This window comes from Colius striatus, chromosome 10 (genome assembly GCF_028858725.1).
Source record: "Colius striatus isolate bColStr4 chromosome 10, bColStr4.1.hap1, whole genome shotgun sequence".
Taxonomy (NCBI): domain Eukaryota; kingdom Metazoa; phylum Chordata; class Aves; order Coliiformes; family Coliidae; genus Colius; species Colius striatus.
In genome coordinates, this window is record NC_084768.1 from 5828939 (window position 1) to 5847929 (window position 18991).

An 18991-nucleotide genomic window follows, 5' to 3' on the forward strand; every position below is an offset into this window, starting at 1 on the left:
TGCTCTTACCCATATAGTTTGTTACTTCTCCTAGACAACCAGGGGAAAAAAAACAGGCCTATTAGCATAAGTGTATTTTGCTAAGACAACTGTATCTATTCTAGAGGTCTAATAAAAGGTTATTTTATTATAAATTACATATATAGCTATCGGGTACCAAATGAGAAATGATTGACTGGGAAGGGCTGGGCTGTGAAAGGTTACTCTATGCTGGATTTTCCCATTCTTTTATTTTTTTTTGTGCCATAAAGAAGGGTTGATATGTGGCAGGACCCAGGGAGGGTTTACTTTGGTCCATTATGCAAATCAGGAAAACTGAGCTATGTTGGTAAACACCTTAATGTGGACATGGCTAAATTAGTTAACTCTGCCTCCAGTTCCTCTAGATTTCTTTAAGCCTTATTTTCTTTATTGGAGATATACTGGGTTTTAATTACTTCAAATAAGTACACATCATAGAGCTTGAATCAAAAGCCTGTAATATCTGTTTTATGTCTTTAATAGTACTCTGGTGCTGAAGCAAACTGTTTTTTCAAACATTTGCTATCCTGCAACATGGTAGCAAGGCTTCTAGAGTTTAAGTTTCCTTTAAACACAAGAACATGTTAACCTCAAAAGGAAAGAAGTGCAACCAATTCTATTTCAATTGAGAAGCTCAGGGCTTTCCGCTAACTTTCCACAATTGTTATTAGAGTGTCACAAAATACAATAAGCAGCAGATCTATAGCTAGGAGAAGGCATAATTAAGTCTGCAATACCAAGGTGCTAATAGTTTTTGTCACAGTTCTGAGATAAATCACAGGAATAATGTGAGGCTCTGTCTGATAGTGTGTTAGAAACAGATCAGGCCAGAAAAGAGAATTTTTCATTTGGATTACTGCTAGTAGTCATTTTCTGAGTTAGAGCTGGGCCTTAAACACAGAGAACATTGTTCAACTCTGGAAATGTAAGTGCTAATATACCCTTTTGTTATCTCATGAAAGTTAATACTCAAAGCATTACTACCATGTACTATTTCTTTATGAAATTTAAAAATGTGTGCATGAACGTCATAAATACATAGGTGACAACTTTCTATGTACTCTCATTTGTTAGAGGATAGAGATAGAGCATTAAAAGGAATGAGAGCTAATATTAGGTGTAGTTGTTATTTAACCAGTTTAGAAATAGTACTTGAAAATAATTGTGGTGAATAGCTGTTCTGAAGTTATTTTTCAATCTATCCATATGTAAATATCTTTTTCATATATTAACTTCACACAGCTTTTGAGGAGAAATTGAAAGTTAATCATTAAAAGAAGCAGAAAAAGAAAAGGAGGGGCTTTTAAGGCCCAAGCACAAACTGGCTATACTTAAACAGGAAATAATGATATGGTTTAGTATGTTACTGGTGCTACAATTTGCTCATAAACTTAGGAACTTTAGTCAGAAGTATATTCAGTTTAGATTTTTTAGTTGCGGATCACAAAGACACAAGGTAGGTCTGTGATGTAAATTAAGGACAGAAAAATTCTACTTGGTTCATTGACCATACCATGTGCTGGAACTGGGCTTTGGCCATACAGATTTGAGGCTGTTCTTGAAAGGTATCCAACTTTGTCAGATGGTGCTGCTACTGAAAACAAACGTGTGGTTTGTTGTGTTGCTTTACATTTGCACAGACATCTATATGGTGATCAGATTTTATTGTTAGTCTTGTTTTGGTGGGTTTTACCCTCTCCAACTTAGTATTCAACCAGATTGGGTTCATAATTGAGTCCACTATGTGGCTATGTAAAGATTTGTTCTGGCAAATATCGGTGAATGGTCTAGGGCAGGAACAAACTTTAGGGAAGAATAGCACTGCTGGTTCTTTACAGTGCATTTTTTTTGCCTTTAATGCTGATTTCTGCAGTAAAATGTCAGATTACAGGCTGAGACTTGCTCTCATATATGTGGCTTTGAGCAAGGGACTGTGAAGAGAGTCCAGTTCTTCTGCAGATGAATATACAGGTGACGAGCAATCCATGCACTATCTGTGGCAATGTTTTTCTGGCTTCACATCCTTCAAGTGGCAGATCTCTCAATGCACCATGTGATGGTAAAATTCTGTTTGTCTGAGAAAGCATTGAACATGGAACTGGCTTGGACATCATGCATGGGTGGAAGAAGTAGTTTCATTTAGTTTGATGTCAAAGGTTGAGAACAGTGTTACGGTTTTGTAGCAGTACTCCAGGCAAATATGGGGATATGGCCACAACTGTCTTTGTTAGCTTTCTGAAGTCACTGTTAAAACCTTTTACATGCTTGAGGCAAGGAGTAATTTTGAAAAATGTTACTTCTCTAAGTTGGATAAAAGAAAAAGCAAGTATACAGTTGAAACAGATAGGATCCAGTTTTGGAGTGAAGCCAATTTACTGTGCAAATTACGCTATAAAATTACTGCTCATAAATATACCGCAGAGTGTGAGATATTACAGTTTGATATGAGTACTTGTGTCAGTTATAGAAATCTTATAGAGTAGTTCAATAACTGTGAGCTATTTGAATATGTAGTAGGGAAAAAACCCAAACAATGGTGAGTTGAAGGTTTGTAATACCAGAATGCCCCTTAATGGTCACGGGAGTATCAATTAAAGCACCACTTAGAGGACTTCCAACTACTGTGTAGAGGACTGATGATGTACTTCAGAGGTCTAGCCAGATTAGGTGGAGAGAGGAGGGCCTGAAAATGTGGTACAGAAATAACAAGTTTGAGTTAAAGTGATTAGTGTTTTCAGAGTTCAAATTTTGTTGAATTCCTTTTCAGAATTATTAAATCTTCTCCTTGTACACATCCAACAAACTCTGGGTGTATTATCTTCTTAACTTGGCATACTTTTCTTTGTAAATTTGTGCTGCTGTGGTGAAGGATTATCTTTAGAATTTACAAGGAGAGTGGTTTTGATGATTTGGTGTGTTCCAAAACTCTCTACTACAAACAACTGGCCTGTTTGTGTAAGGTAGGCGAGAAACTTCATGTCACCCATTAGACAAATGGGAAAAAAATTGCTTAGTTTCATTCTTCTGCCTACCATTCTTGTTTCTCTTCTGCAGGGGGAACATAACTCCTCTTATGATGGATTTTAGGACTTGCACTGCTAACATCACTGAAGTTAATAGATAAGGGATTGAAATTGCTCTTCATCATTGTTATCCATATTATATTATGTCTTGGATTTTTAAGTAACCTAAGTCCAAAAGTCTCCAAAACTATTGTTGAGAATTTAGGAGGAATGCAAATTGGCAATGTATCCTTTTGCTTTTTACAAGCATAATATGTAAAACCATTCACTGCTTTTCTCCTTTGTGTGTTTATGTATATGGGAAGGCTTTGCAAAAGAATTAAGTGTAATGTGTTGTAAGAGGATGTTTCCTTTATAGACAGCTCTGCATATGGCATGACAAGATTATTTGTCTCCTAATTCTCATATAGGCTAAAATTATAAGACAAATGATGATAAGGAAATGTCAACTTTTCTTAAAAACAGAAGACAAAAGCACATTATTAACCTCTGAAGTTGTAAGCATGAATGCTGCTGACAACCTGTCTGCAGCAAGTGCAGAACTACATGGGCATGAGAAGGTGGTGGGGAGACAGAACACGGTAAATGAGATTCTAGCAGAAGAGTGTAAAAGATAGTTTTCCGTAACCCAGAGTGAGGGAAGGGTTTCAAAGACTTGTATTGGAAAGTACCAAAATAAGCATACTACGTATCTAGAGAGCATTTTAAAATCAGCAAGGCCTTTTTGTAGGATGTTCTAAACTTAGCGGCAGCAGTAGGAAAGTAAAAGTACTGTAAATCGTACATGCCTGACAACTAGTGTAGCATTCTTGAACTGCTGCCCATTTAGGACTCTGCAATCTCCTTTAATGGAAGCATGTTTTCTTCAATATTTGAGTTTGTTTGTTGCTTATTTATAAGCTCATATGCAGCTGTTTTTTTAGGCCAAGAACGACTGGATGTTAAAAGTTATCATTTGCAAATGATAATGTCTGTATTATTAGAGATTCTCAGAAAGATCTAGAATTTGTGTCTTTGATCTCTCCTTTCCTGAATAGATAGAAACATATCATTTTGGAATTCAAAACCAATAGTACTTTAGCTTTAGAACAAAATAATTTCTTTCAGAGGGTTTTTTAATTGTTGTTCTTTACTTCTTTATTCATGCCAGTTAGCCTGAGTCAATCTAAGAATTCCATCCATTGAGAGGAAAACATAATCAGTTCTAACTATTCATCTTTATCCAGTTTGTTCAAACATCATTCCTCGTCACATAAGGCACTTCACAAAGTAATATGTAAATCTGACTTTTTTCCTTTCCGTTTGGTATGTGTGCTTTTCAAATGCAATTATCATCTGTGGCAAAGTACATGATACTCATCAGCAGCTAATTTTTGTTTTGGGGGGCAAACTTATCTTGCGTTCTGCCCTTTGTTGTAACATACTGTAAAATGCAGAAAATTTATTATTGTTAATTTAAATTATTCAGAAATTGATGTTTACCTGTGTTAGGATTAAGAGAGTGAATGAATGTATTCTCAAGCTTTAAACTAATTCTAACATTTCAATCCATAGTTTCTGAAGTGCAGGAGGAAAAAAAATCAGTCTGCTATAGTGTGTATTTAGATCATCTTCAGTTTTTCAGGTTAGCAGTCAGCACTAATATTAAAGGGCTCTTTTCTGAAGTGTTTCTTTTTGATAGGACTCAGTGACACAGTCAAGGCAGCAGCTGCCATACACGTGGGTATTGGTTTCTTTAACTCCAATTTGATTCTTGAACCAGATGACCTGGGGTATGAAAGGCAGGCAAGGGAGATGCAAGTGGTCTCTAATTTTTGTAACTCTTTGCTTTCTGTAATAGACAATATTGTTTTATGGACTCAAAAGTAAGATTTCCTTTCCTTCGCATTTGTCTGTCTTCCCATTTATTCTATTTATTTGAATTAATTTAGTTCCAATTTAAGGTTTATACAGTACTTCAAACAAAGAGATTTTTTTAAAACTTAACTACAGGCATCTGTATTCTGAATTTATTCACATACATAATTGAATTCTTGTTGATTTCTATCTAGCATGTACTATTTTGTGCAGATTTCTTTCACTAATTTTTGTCTTGCGCTTTACTAACCATATATATTGGAAATGTCAGATGTTTCTAATTACTTTTATGAATTTTCCCCACTGTTATAAAATAAGCTGTCTACTGTCCTGAAGTATTAAGGAGTGTCTTTATCATATAGCAATGAATATACTTGAAGCTTAGTACCATGGTCAAGTAAATCTAGGAATCCCTGCAAGTCTTGAGTTACAACAGCAATGAGCATTTTGGTGGCATATACAGGGAACAGTCAGGGATGTCACTTCCTCCCTCAAGGACAGCAAAGAAAGGAAGAGCTGCCTGTGATCTGATATCTTCAGGAACTGGGGAGAACCTGTGTCTAGGCAAAAGCACAGGCTGTACCCCAGAATGTGTATAATAATGCTGATTCAGTGTGTCCTGGATAGGTCAAACAGTGGGAAGAGTGTGAAAAAGAAGCCAGCAATACTCAGAAAGGTCAGAGAAGTGTACAGTTAAGAGGATGCTTGCCTGAACTATATATAGTATCTTATTTTGGAAGATGGTGTGGACAGATTGAGACTGTACTTTATTTTTGTATAGTTACTTTTTTTATTACAGAGTCTGCTGCTTCTTTTTCTCCTATTTCTTGCCATCTTTAATAGAATGCTTGAGACCCTCAAAAAACACACACTCCCCTCACCCATCAACGAATTTTCAGACAAAAGTTAGTTTGTAAATTTTTGTCTCCTGCAGATGACATGCTTTAGATTAGCTAGCTCATTATAGAGGAATACATATTTAGATACTCCTGGGAGTGCAACAGGTTAAACTTCAACCATAAATAGTTTTTGACTGCAGTAATTTCTTTCTTTAGCTTAAAGGCGTTCTTCATGAAGGTTTTGCTGAATGTCACATCTAGAATGTTTTCTGCAGCTGTTGGTTATTAATAAGGCAGAATATTCTACTTCCATTTAACATATTTTTCATGCTGCTGTTTTGATTACTAACTAAAGTACTTCTAAACTGAAATTAAGTGGGAATTTTTTAGCCTCGAAGACAAATGTCTTGAAAGTCATATCAAAATTGCTTATATTGGAATATTTACAACAAATATTCCTAGAATATTTTTTAAAATCTTAAGGGTGTGTTAAAACTGTGTATATATTCCCTAAAAATAGGATGAGGCTTATAATATCAAAAAATGGATCAATTTAGGATAAGTAGAAGTACCGTGTTTAAGATTCCATTTGTATGATTGATACTGGAAAATGCATAGAATATGTGTGTAATCTTATCCATGCTGAAAAAGAAAGATCATTGAAATCACTAACAAATATGCCTTGTTGTGGGCTTTCTGAGTACTCAGCAGTATAAAAAGCCAAATATCATTCCCCTACTTTAATGCAGTTGTAAGGTGAGAACTCTGCCATTATTATGTAAACTTGGGTTTATAGCTTATCCTTTAAGACTTATGTTTATAGACACATCTGTACACTATGTATTGGAAAGCTGTTGTTTTATGCTGCTTTATTTCTGTTTTGTTACAAGTCTCATTGGTTATTTGGATAACTGATGTTTCCTATTTCAATTTAGCTAGTGTTGAAACTGCACTGATAACAAAAGCTAGATGGAAGAGATTCCTACACATATATATATGAGAAATAGCCAGCAGCTTACTTAAAAAATAGTACTGAGACTGAACATAAAGAGTAAAACTTGTTAAGTGAGCATTAGGAAATCCTTCAGCTAAAATCCTAGATTTTTATTCTTGCTGGCAGCTTCATATAAATATCAGAGGTTTATATTGGGTCATAAGAAGGTAGATTTGGATTACTATACTGCAGGTCAATGGGGGATCAGGGCTTCTAAAAACTAAGAAAATGTGGAAAGTTTTTAAAACCAAAGCTTTAATCAGATTTGTATTTTTTAAATGTAAATGTATTAGGAATTTTCTGTAGTCCACATAATCAGTAAGTGAGTTCACCTGCCTCTTTTTCATTGCTATTGCATACAAAGCAGTTAAGTTAGGAAATATTTTTTTGCTTGTTTCTGTTTCTTTGTAACTTGTCTAATACCTAGGGAAATCTTAATAAGAAAATGGACGTTAGGAGCCAGAGAGAAATTTTCTACCATATTTTATGGGTCAGAGAAAGAAGGATTGCAAAAACACTAATCAAATGCATCACAGCATACATCAGTGATGCTCTGTAAAAGTCTCAGACAAATGGAGATGTGAAGTAATACTTCTATAAATAACTCTGTATTCATCCATAAACTTTTAGTGGAGAGGCTTGGAATGAGATATCTGCTTCTCTGCAAGTGGAATTTTGGGTGTGGCAATACTTATCCCCAGTAGTGAAAAGTGTGTTGGTTTTTTGTTATTTTGTTGTTGTTGGTTTTTTTTAACTGACACAACTGTAAAGATAAGGACAGGATTTAAAGATACTTTTCCATCCTTCTTTTGCTGCTGAAGCTGACAACAGGAGCAGCATTTCGAGCTAGTTGGAGTATAAGGATGTGAATGTAAGTAACTTCAGATATAATAGACAAAACTGCTTTGAAAGAGTTCGCAATTCTAGACTATAAAGACATAGTTCCTTGGTATAAACATAGCAAACATATCCTTTCCTGTAATAATGGGTTCAGCTACCAACCTGAGGAACCCATAAGCTGGGGTGAAAGTACTGTTACAGAGTCCTAGAAAGCAAAAAAATCTGCTTCCTCCACCAAGATCTAGTATTTAGCCACTTGGCCTTTTGCCTCATAAAACAGATGTTAGTATTATCTCTGATATGTGTTGTTGCATTTATAATGTACAAAATAGTTGGCTGCTAAAGATGATGGCTTAATTAGAGTGGAATGTAGACTCTCAGCTCTTACATTAGTTTTGCAATGCCTAAAAATAGCTCTTGTAAAATATAGTAATGTTAAATGGACTGATGGTTGTCTGTGCTGAAAGCTGGAGCTGCCTGAAATGAATTTTTCAAATCATATTTATCCCTCCCAGAAACTGAGTTTCTTGTACATTCTCTCACTTTTGTGCTTTTCAGGTTAGTGTATTATTCTTTAACAGTGTTCCAGCACATGTATGTGTGATCAAGACATTCATGTTTACTAGCTGAAAGTATCTTTTACATCATTTCAATTATTTGAGATTTTTAACCTACACTGAAAGAACAGAGAAGTCTCAAATTGTGATGACTTGGTTTTGTAGTAAGGTGTTTTAGCATTCTTCTCTTGTAGTTCAGTTAGAATGTGTACCACTTGTTATGTTTTACCACTTACAGATGTGACAATAGCTGGTACTGTAATTTATGGATGAGCAGAATTGTCAATCTGTTGCATTATCTGTGATAGATAATAATACCTTTTAATTAGATAAGATAGCTATTATCTATTTCATTCTTTATCATCATAGAAGAAAACCAGCTTACAAATGGGAGTAGACCTGTTTGGCATTAACTGTTAATAACTGGGGTTTGGGTTCCTTGTGGTTTTATTTCTAAGTTATTATTATTTCTAATTTATTAAATTTCTGCCGGTGAAGAAGTTTTAACCACACATGTTTATATTGCTGTTAATATTACTGCCATTAAAAATGCATAGTTGCAATGTCAGCTTTACATTAAAGTTAAGTGTATTTTTTGGATACATACTCAACAAGGTGTCACCTTTGTACAGTGTGCATTGTGTTTGAGGAGGAGTTATCAAAGTCGTAAGGCGTGATTGTGACTCATGTCTGTTGACTGACCTTTTTACCTTTGGTAGAAGAGATTGTCAAATTGAGTGTCATACCCTGTAGCTTGGATAATATGGTAGTAGTATTTTTTTCTAGCATCCTGAGCTGTATGTGTGATATTATTCTGTTATGAGTGTTAGAAAAGGAGGTTTAATATTTTATATTATAAAAACAGTAAGTATTTGTATTGGGGCAGTATAAAATTATACTGACTTTCTGTAGCAGCAGAAATGCTTTATTTTGGATGTTTGCATTAACACATGCTTTAACAGATAGCTTACAAGTCATGTTTTGTTTGAGGAAGGGGGAGAATATTTCTCTCTTGTGGACAGATCACTAGTTTCTGTATTACTTGTACTTAGAGGAAAATTCTCCACACAGCATTTGCGTGACCTTAGCTTTATCTTAAGTAGTTTTGTTTATTTAGTAAGTTGTGTTGGAATTAAAGCATTTCAGAGCAGCAAAACTATTGCTCGCACCAAACTTGAGCTAAATGTAACTACAGAGGAATCAATCAAATTAAACCAAGACAAGTCTAGTGATAAGAATTTCTCTCAGAAAAAAACGTGGTTTACTGGCTAGCAGTAATTCAAAATAAATGTCTTTACTTCTAAAGGAAATGGATACCATGCATACCTATATGTAGGTTTTGGCAAGAAAATGGAAATACACACTTTCTTTCTAAAGTACATGCCGTATATATCCAAGAAATAATTCTAGGCCATTAGAAGGAAGTTGTTTATATGTCTACATGGTTCAGAAAATTATGGATGTTCCTATGAAGAAAACAATAACTCCATGTTTATTTGAAAGTGCTTAAAATAATAAACAAATAAAACAACCCAAAACCCACCAAAACATTAATAGCTTTCAATGCTTATTTTTGCTATCGATTTTGAACTTTTAGGATTTTTCTTTCAAAGCAGCCTCAGAGTCACACACAGATAGTAATTTCTCCACTATTTACCAGTCTTCACATTTTTATTTGTGTGATGGGATCTTAAGAATTTTTCCCCAGTGTGTCTGAAGAGAAGGCTAAATTTTCCAGATCAAATTTGGAAAACCAAAACAAGTTTGTATGTGGAATTCCTGTGTTGGCAGTAGGAGATATGACATACATCCACGCCTACTTTCACTGCACGGTCGAGTACATTAAATGTACTGCTCCAGTTTGGAATCTGTGACTAAGGGAAATATTTTCTTAAAATACATTGTGCTGCTTTGAACTTGGTTGTCTTTTGTTTATTGAATTGTCATTTAATCCACATGGTTTTCATACAATCATAGAATAGAGTTGGAAGGGACCTTTAGAGATCATCTAGTCCAACCCCCCTGCAAAAGCAGGTCAACCTAGATCAGGTCACAAAGTTTTCCTCATCTCTTAAACTGCAGTGTGTGTATTTATCACCTTATGAATACATACTATGATACCATTACAGGAACGAGATGAGACATTAATGTTTCAGTGCTTCTACTGCATGCATCTAGGTGAGGTTGCATTTTAGGGGGTATTACTTCAGTCTTCTTGGCACAGTTTTATGATACGTCATTATTGGAGATCCTTCCAGCATGCAGTGTGGTATTAACAGTTCATAAAATCTTTTCCGCTGCATCTTGAAAGAGCTTGTTTATATTGTGACATTTAATAGAGCTGCTTCTACTGTGTGTGGTCTGCTTGAAATCCTATTAATTAGGTAAAATGCAGTTTTCTTACGAGTATGTATTCTGCTGCTTTATCTTGTTGTACTAATTCAGTTAATGTAGCACAACTGATAATCCTTAGTACTTCACATGCACTTAAGAAACTAAATTAAAACTAAAGCAGCAAGGTCTTACAGAGAATGGAGGAGTGACATTGTTGCAGGCATGTTTTCATACACTGTTCTTGTCCCTGGACACATGTAAACAGAAGTTGTGACAGCAGGCACCATTCATTGTAACAGGGATTTGTACTGTTTCTTTTGCACAGCTGAAACTGGAGAGGGTAAGGTTTGTTTCCACTGTGCTGGGCTCCATTGGAATTTTTTGGCTGGGAGTAGGGACTTGAAGTAAGAGATAAAAGTTCGGAAAATGCTGAAGTGTCAGTATCATGCCTGTTGCCAGAATATCTAGTCACACTTCCTGGATACTGTAGCCATCTGGTGATCTCAGATTCAGGTGTTCATTGCCTGTGCTGTGCCATAGCCTCTGACAAGTCCTCACAATCATGAGAAAGGTGATAGTGGGGATTTTCTTTTAATGTCATGTTTCTTTGTAAGCTTCCTTGCAGATCCTTCTCCTAGCATAAAACCATCAGGAGCTGTTACAATGAGAAGCAGATGAAGGCAGCATTTCTTAAAATATTTTCCTTCCCTTCCATGCCAAGGAAATCTTTCTCCTGTGCCCCTTTCTATATGTTGGCACAACACTACACAAACACAACTTTCAGTTCTTCAAGCAAGCCTGTGCTGCTGTTGGAGCACCTTTTGGGGACCATGCTCTTTGCATTAGTAGATGCTGGCCTAATCAGGGATTGTTTGTGGCTGGCAACCTAGATGTTAGCAAGGAATCCCCAGGGGATTTTGTTACCTGTTTAGGAGGTGCAATGTTGTGGCTGAGGCAGGCCACACAGTTTTTCATACAGGTGTTGTAGGACCAAGTGGTGCAGCCCAGCAGCTATTGCATGATTAAAAGCAAACATTCCTTCTGCAGTGTTCACTGGGGCAACAGCTGAAACTGGGAGAGAGGGGCAGAGGAGACCAGCTGGTTGAGGATTGCAGGTTAATCATGCTTATTCTAAGGAACACTTTTTTTTTTCATCTGTTTCATCTCTTTGAGATGCAGCCAGGCACTCACTGTTTGCACACAGGAACCGAGCCTCATTTCACCAGTGTCCTACTTGAATTCATCCACGTATAATGCAGTGCACTATGGATATTTGTGCCTTAAACAGCCTTTTGCAAAGCAGGGAGCTGTGACTTAGATTAAATTTAAATCCTGATTTGCAACATGTTAGCACAGCAAACTAATGCCAAAATCTATTAAGCCTCCAAAGTTTTTTTTTGTTCTTGACGTTTTGTGGGTGCTGAGATCTTGACCACAATCACATTTGCTTCTGGGCAGAAGGAAATAGTCCATGTAGTTCCAGTAATCCAGACAAGCCGACACATCTGGTTTTATGAATGACTTTAGGGGAGAAGGGAAGTTTGCAGTTGATTAACATTGTTCTTAAAATCAAAGACTGGTGTAGTTTCAGGAATTACTATAGAGAGCTTCAGGGACCTTGGCAATCAGCTCAGAAAAAACAACATTTTTTTTCTTAAAAGATTATTCAGAAGATTATACTGAGAGACTTGACAAATACAAATATATACTTGCAGCTCTTAAAAATGAAATGAAAAATGTTTTGTATTTCTGGAGTATATTAACTTTTTAAGTATACCTGATATCCTATTTTTATATTGAAATTAGTATGCTTATCTTAAACAGCCAAGCATTTTTTTTACTATACTTGTCAAATAGATTTACTTATTGTGTCTACTACTGTCCATTGAAATAGATGCTAAAATTCAAGAGCACATAAAAATGAATGTTAATAGCTTTAGGAAGAAATATACATAATTTTGCTGTGAGTTTTGATATGGTGTTTGTGCGTGAGAATTCATCGTCTGCTAAGCATGCTGTAGTGTAAAGCTCAACTTACCTTTCTATAACAATTCCTACCAGAAATCAGCGATCTAAATTCTTGCCCTATTCTATATTCTCTGTGGTGAGTACATGGAGTAACATAATGCAGCTCTACTGTGCTCTTAGGTGCAAGTCTTTGGGAGTTACTCATGCCCAGGATTTAGCATTATATTTTTCTTCTAAGAGGCTGCAATTTGAGCATCTAATTTTGATTTGGAACTCATTTAGTTTACGCAGGTTAAGCAGATTCTCTGATATGTTCAACTTCACACTACTCTCTTTTATTCAGCAGTATCTTTTCTGTTGTTAAGCAATTTAGATGTTTTCTTCTTAAATGGGAGTTTGGTTCTAAATGCAGTATGGCAAGGCACCTGCTTCACCAATTATTTGGCTCAGAATTGACCTGAGGAAAAAGTATGGGAGCCCCATGGGTTTTCCTGAAAAACATTAGTACCCTCTTGCACCACATCAGCCAGAACAGACTCTGTGTATTATTAAAAGGCATACTCAGACCACTAGCCATTATTTTCAGCAATTATACTTAAAACATTTCCCAGGAGTACAGAAATTGAAGACTGGCATCTTGAATTCATCTGTGTAAATAGATAGTCTTTGAGCTAGCAATCAAAGTGAGGTTGAGTCATGAGGCTGTTGCAGTAGGAAAGAGATATATGTGGGTTCTTTTTTCTCTTTTTTTTTTTAACAGTGTTATCTAATTTGTGGTTCTTCAAAGTTTATTGTAGTAAACGCAGCTTCAGTTTCATTACATGCTGAAATGTTTCAGAAATCTCCAGTCTGGCTCATAAACGTGTATTTTTAAACATGCATTTTCCCATTGCAAACAAGTATGCGCTGCTTCCTCTAATTGTGTTCCACACAGCCCAGCAGCAGGTTGTTGGGAGCATCGCTGGGTGTCTGCTGCCCTTTGCTACTGCTGGGACGAATAAGTAGGTCACAGGCAGCCGCTGTGGCAGAAGGATGCTATGCCGAGTGGTCTGCTCCCAGGACCACCCAACAACGATTGGCTCCTCTCTTAACCAGCAGTCAAAACGCTACCAGAATGAAAAAGAAACTCGGAGTAACTGGCTGCCTATTCTTTTGTCTCAGGTTTTAGTGAAGCGAGGCCTGGTCTCTGTTTTGCCAGCAGGAGTGGTTTAGTCATTATCTGCTTCAGAGCATTTCCACTCTTAAGATATTTTATGTTAAATGATTTTGGGAAGGAGAGTAGAGGAAGTGGCTGTGCAAAGTCCATTGATGTTTCCTTGGCTTAGAGGACTTGAACGATTCTTCTGTCTTTGCACCCTGCAAAGGAAAGGACCTGGCCCCCACCTCCAACCATTGTTTCTTTTAATGTACTTAATTTTCAGGTTGAGGGGACAAAACAGGTACCTCTGAATGGATGTGAGGCTCAACCTGGGAGGGACTTTATCCAAGTGGGGAAAATATCTTTTTGAAAGAATATGCAACTCTAACAAAAGACTTGAAATAGGTTGTTGTCAAATAAAGCTGGAATAGCCTGTGTTTTAAGTCCCTTCTTAGTTTAAAAGCAGAGTTAGAGCATCTTGAGAGGTGCTTTTCATAATGGAAAAAAACCCCACCTCACTTCCCTCCCTCCACTATTAGGCGTCCCATCTGATTGCCTCTGTCTTGGCATTATCTCTGCTTTAAAATGGAGCTTTCTTGAGGCTGCTCATCTTTCCAGCATGAGGATCCATCTCAAGCCTTCTTTGCATCCCAGCAGCAAAACACGTCAGCACGGGAGCAGAACAACTGTGCTTGCAGAACACGTTTTTGCTCTGTACTTACAGTGACCTTCAGGGTTACTGAGTGCACAGTGGCCTCCTTGGAAGACTGTTTATTTCAGTGACCTTTGTGACAGGTCTAGGTAACTGGGTGACAGGATACTTTTAGTTCAAAAGTATAATTAACTCTGAATTGCAAAAGACAGAGTATCATCCTTAGCTTTTGGGGATAGTTAAAGATGCATACTTAAACACATAAGCAGAGCGACCAACTTCCAGTTAGCATCCAAACCCATTGGATTCTTAGGTGGCTCAGAAGCAGATTTAAGAGAACATCTCTATATCCTGAAACCCTGAAGTCCAGGGACAAAGCTGCTGCTGCGACTGTTCAACCTGAGGAGAACTTTAATCGCTGAAAATGTGGAATGCAAATTAGTAATGATCATGGAGACTTAATTTCATTGAAGCCTTTTTAGAAGCTCTATATCTGGAGCAAAGGTTCCAAAAAGCTAGTTATGGAAGAACATAACATCCCTTTAACAGGTGGGATGTAATGCTTGTAGAGGCGTGAAAACCTCACCAGTAACAAGATACGTTATTGTTTCATAGACAAACAATTAGCTGAAGTCTCTTTGGGAAACCCTAGTCAAGAAAATGTCTAAATTATTTATATTTTAATTACATTGTTCTGTTTGACAAGTGGCATAATTTTGGCATACTTAGGTGTTACTGGAATAAGGAATAAAGGTTTTCTTTTGGTTTGGGGGATGTTTGTTGTTTGCATTTGGGGTTTGTTTTTTTACATTTACCACTTGTCTTTCTGTTGTGATCTTTGACAAGTAATACCATGCTTTGAAGGAGGTAGATGATGAGATTATGTCTAGGAAGCTTACAGAACAAGTGCAAAAAGATTGTGATTTTAAAATGCACACTTTTTTATTTACAAACACAGTTTTGATCTCTTGTTTTTAAAGGCTAAGTAGTAGTATGCTAATCTTGCAGCTTTTTTTTTACATTGTAAATTTTTATGTGTTAGACAATTAGGAAAATCACAGATGTGAGTGGTGTTATGGATATGAACCTTTATACTGGCTGCTCATCACTATTGATTATTCCGAAAAGAAAGTTCAATCTTTTTTATATGCCTATATATGGAAACAATGTCCTGTATTTCCCAGCAAAACTATTAATAGCCTCTGCAATTCTTAATAAATTATTTATTTTAATCTGCATTAACAGAAATTTGCTGTGAGAATCACTAATGCATTCTAAGTATAAACTTAAGTGACTTCTTCCGCTTCCATTTCTTAACTCACATGGTCATTTCTGAATTGCTTACTTGTTCTGTTTTTCAGAAACAGACAATTTCTGAGGCAAGATGATGATTCTAACCACTTTTAATGCTTAGGAATCTTTGAGTTGCTGATTTTTTTTGTCCTAGAGATAACAACTACGGGTAGAAGTGATTTAATAAGAGGGGTTTAAAGATGATGTAGTAAAATTGTAGTTCAGTAGTAGATTTGATCTTGCATGTGGAAGGCAGTGCTGCTGGATTGTGTGCAGGTTGAAATAGTTTGACAAGCCATATCTGTTGAACTCTATGGCTCAGGCACAACCTTCGTGATCCTCAATTCCCCATTTTCTTTGAAAATAAGGCACTGTGGACTGTATCTAGAAATCATGTGTTCTGAAACATTCTTGCAGTTTGTTAGCCTGATGCTTTGCTGCTTGAACTCCTTCCTCGATGTTTTCTTTTACTGTTTCCTCTGCTGTACTGTTGGTGTTTCCAAGAGCAAATGGTGATGGCCACTAATTTTACATATAAAACTTTCAAAATTTAATCATTCCTTCAAATACCTTACTGTCCACCAAACTATTTCATTAGTCTGACCAATGTCTTTATTGGTTTTAAGAAAATTTACTGGAATTTGGTGTATTTACAAATCAGGCCACATGAATATATCTGGAATTACAATGGGGTCAGATTCCAGCTTCAGGAAAGCCCTTTGATCTTCATTCACTCGGCTGTAGCACAGACTTCTTATGAGTCCATGTATAAGACACACAGGAATTCTTATTACATATGTGTTTAATTGTATTTGTACTTTATTGATGCACCAGCCCTTTGTACTCCTACTATGTAAACGTACACTAGGCACAAGCGTGACCTTGTACGTACTGGTGGTCTGAAGACTCTTCATCCCCTGTTCCCTTGCTACACCAACTTCATAACTGCAACTTCTTCATTTCAAGCTAGCTTGCCTGCACAAGATAGTAAGACTTCTTAAATTATTGTGATTTTTTTTTTTTAAGTGAAAGGCTTTACTGGAGGGATTTTTTAAAAAAAGTCTAGCAAGGTTATTTTTCAGTAACATCTTGACAAACCTTTAGAAAGATGTCAGCATTTCTTTAAGCATTTGCAAACATCACAAAGGGGTTTTAAACTTTTTTTTTACAATCCTTAAAAGGAACCTGTTCTAATGAATGTATAAAAACTCATCATAGATAACAGTTGTTAGAAGTTAGTCTTATTTCATATATTCATTTGGTCTATTAAAACACACAATTAAATCTAGAAAACTGTAAAAATGAGTCATTAGCTCTGAGGCATATAACTGCCAGGCAAGCAGCTGTGACAAATCCAGAAGTATTAAAATTTCTTGGTGTTAAAAATAGGCATAGTAAAGATGTCACAAAATTTTAAATAATTCTGTTGTAAAATAGAGCTCTAGTTAACATGTAATGTCTTGTGAGGTTGTTGCTTCAGGCCAACATGAGTGTAGACCCGTGGTTAGTAAATGGTCTTACAAAGTGAATATTTAATATACAGAGGCCAAAAGCCTAGTCATTTTAAGTGTGCAGCATGTGTTGTCAAGAAACTGTATTTCCTGTTAGTTACATTACTATTTTTGTTTCTAGGGAGATGCCAAAAGTCTTCTAGCCTCTGAGAACGTGAGCACTGGCCAAAAGTTGGACTTCTCGGATACAATGGTACAGCAGAAGCTGGATGAAATAAAGGACCAAATCAAGCGGGAAATAAGGAAGGAACTTAAAATCAAGGAGGGAGCAGAGAACCTGAGGAAGGTCACAACAGATAAAAAGAACTTGGCCTATGTGGACAACATTTTGAAAAAATCCAATAAGAAGTTAGAAGATTTGCATCATAAGTTACAGGAGTTAAATGCACACATTGTTGTAACGGATCCAGAAGATGTTGCAGGTACCAAACATTACTGTGAAATCAATTTTTCCTTTTAGCTTAGATAAGCTGTATCGCATTTCACTTGAAAAGCTTGCTCTGGGAATGAGCAAATCCATAGCTGGTGAGTTTATTACTATGTGTGCCTGTTTGTTTTGATTCACAAAGAAGTGTCCAGTCCCTTTGAGTTTTGAATTGTTTACTGGGGAGCACTGTATTTTACAGACTACTTGATGATGCTCTAAAGACAAATTTAACATGTACCAGTTCTTCACTTTCAGTTATTACTATATTAATTGTTTTTCAATCCCTGTAGTATTTCACAATAGCCTTTCACTGTAAAAAAGCAAATTTGAGTAGTTATTTATTTTTTAAAACTCAAATCTGACTTTCAAAACCTGATTTTCTGTTACACTGTTTATCTCACTAACTTACCACACATTTCTTCCCGTAGCAATGCTTTGTCAAGTCTTCAGGCTTTTTCACAGTGAAGCTACCATTTTAAAGACTTTGAAATTGTTTTCCCAGAATCACAGAGTGATTGTAATTAATGGTTTTAATTAGTATTTTCTCAGGCGTGGCAGTGAGTCAATACTAATTTTTAATGTATTTTTAAAAAATACCAGGCTTGGTATTTTAAGGTGGAATGTAGTGAAAGTAAACAGTCCTTTTGCAGCTTTGTGGTATAACTTGGGAGATAGTGCCAGCTTGGTGATTTCACGTTGCACAGGCTCTTTTTGGCAAAAAGTTAATAAATGTACACAAGCTGTTGGAAGTGTGTGTGCAGTGAATGCCAAGCCTTAAAATGCTTGTGCAGTAGAATAAAAGGTCGCAACATCCTTGTGAAGAAAGGTTGGTCACAGTGAGAGTTTAGGAAAATGCTGGCAGGTAGGTGATGTCAGCAATTTGTCCTGTATGGGCCTGTGACATGCTGCAGAAGTGTTAAAGTATCCGTGGTGGCCTGCTCAATATTCTCTGAATTCTCTACCTTTTTTGCTTTTGGCCTTGCCGAGACGCAAGGAGCAGAGGATAGCTGGAAGTAGTGAAGCAAAGTAGTTGCTGCAGCGTGAAATGGGAATGAATGCAATAATACATGCTTCATAGATAGATAGCAATTGGCTTTTTAGTAGGCGTGAGGCATTCTGTTCCATGTTGGCTAGGGTTTATGAAACCTTGCTTCAGTTGTTGACAGCAGTGTGGCTTTTAAAGGGACAGATAGAGTGGAGCAGAAAGAAAGTTGTTTACAAACTGTGTATAGACAGAACATAAAAATCTGTGTGGACATAAATTTGTGAAGTTCATTTAGCAGTAGACCTTGAAAAGTGGACGAGCATGGAATGCTCTTGTTGGAATGCCCCCTTCCAGTATAGCATTTTAAAATGAGTTTATGAGCAATATTTTCCTTGTGTACGACTCAGGAAATGCAGTAGGCCCTAAGAAAGCATTTACTACTTCTAAAGAGATGATTTGGGTACAAAGATTTAAATAATGTTGTTGGTTCTTAGTGCACTGCTGAAAGGGTCAGCAGTGTTCAGTACTTTTGTGAATAACTGTTAGAAGCCA

The 18991-nt window shown here is 36.4% G+C and overlaps 1 protein-coding gene across 1 annotated transcript in view; it reads left to right on the forward strand.

Annotated features, from left to right (window-relative positions):
* Positions 1–18991, forward strand: part of PKN2 (protein kinase N2) — a 54672-nt gene that overhangs the window by 6704 nt on the left and 28977 nt on the right. Inside the window, exon 2 of the mRNA XM_062003411.1 lies at positions 17149–17449. Coding sequence (XP_061859395.1) covers positions 17149–17449 — 301 coding nt within the window. The remainder of the gene's footprint in view (positions 1–17148; positions 17450–18991) is intronic.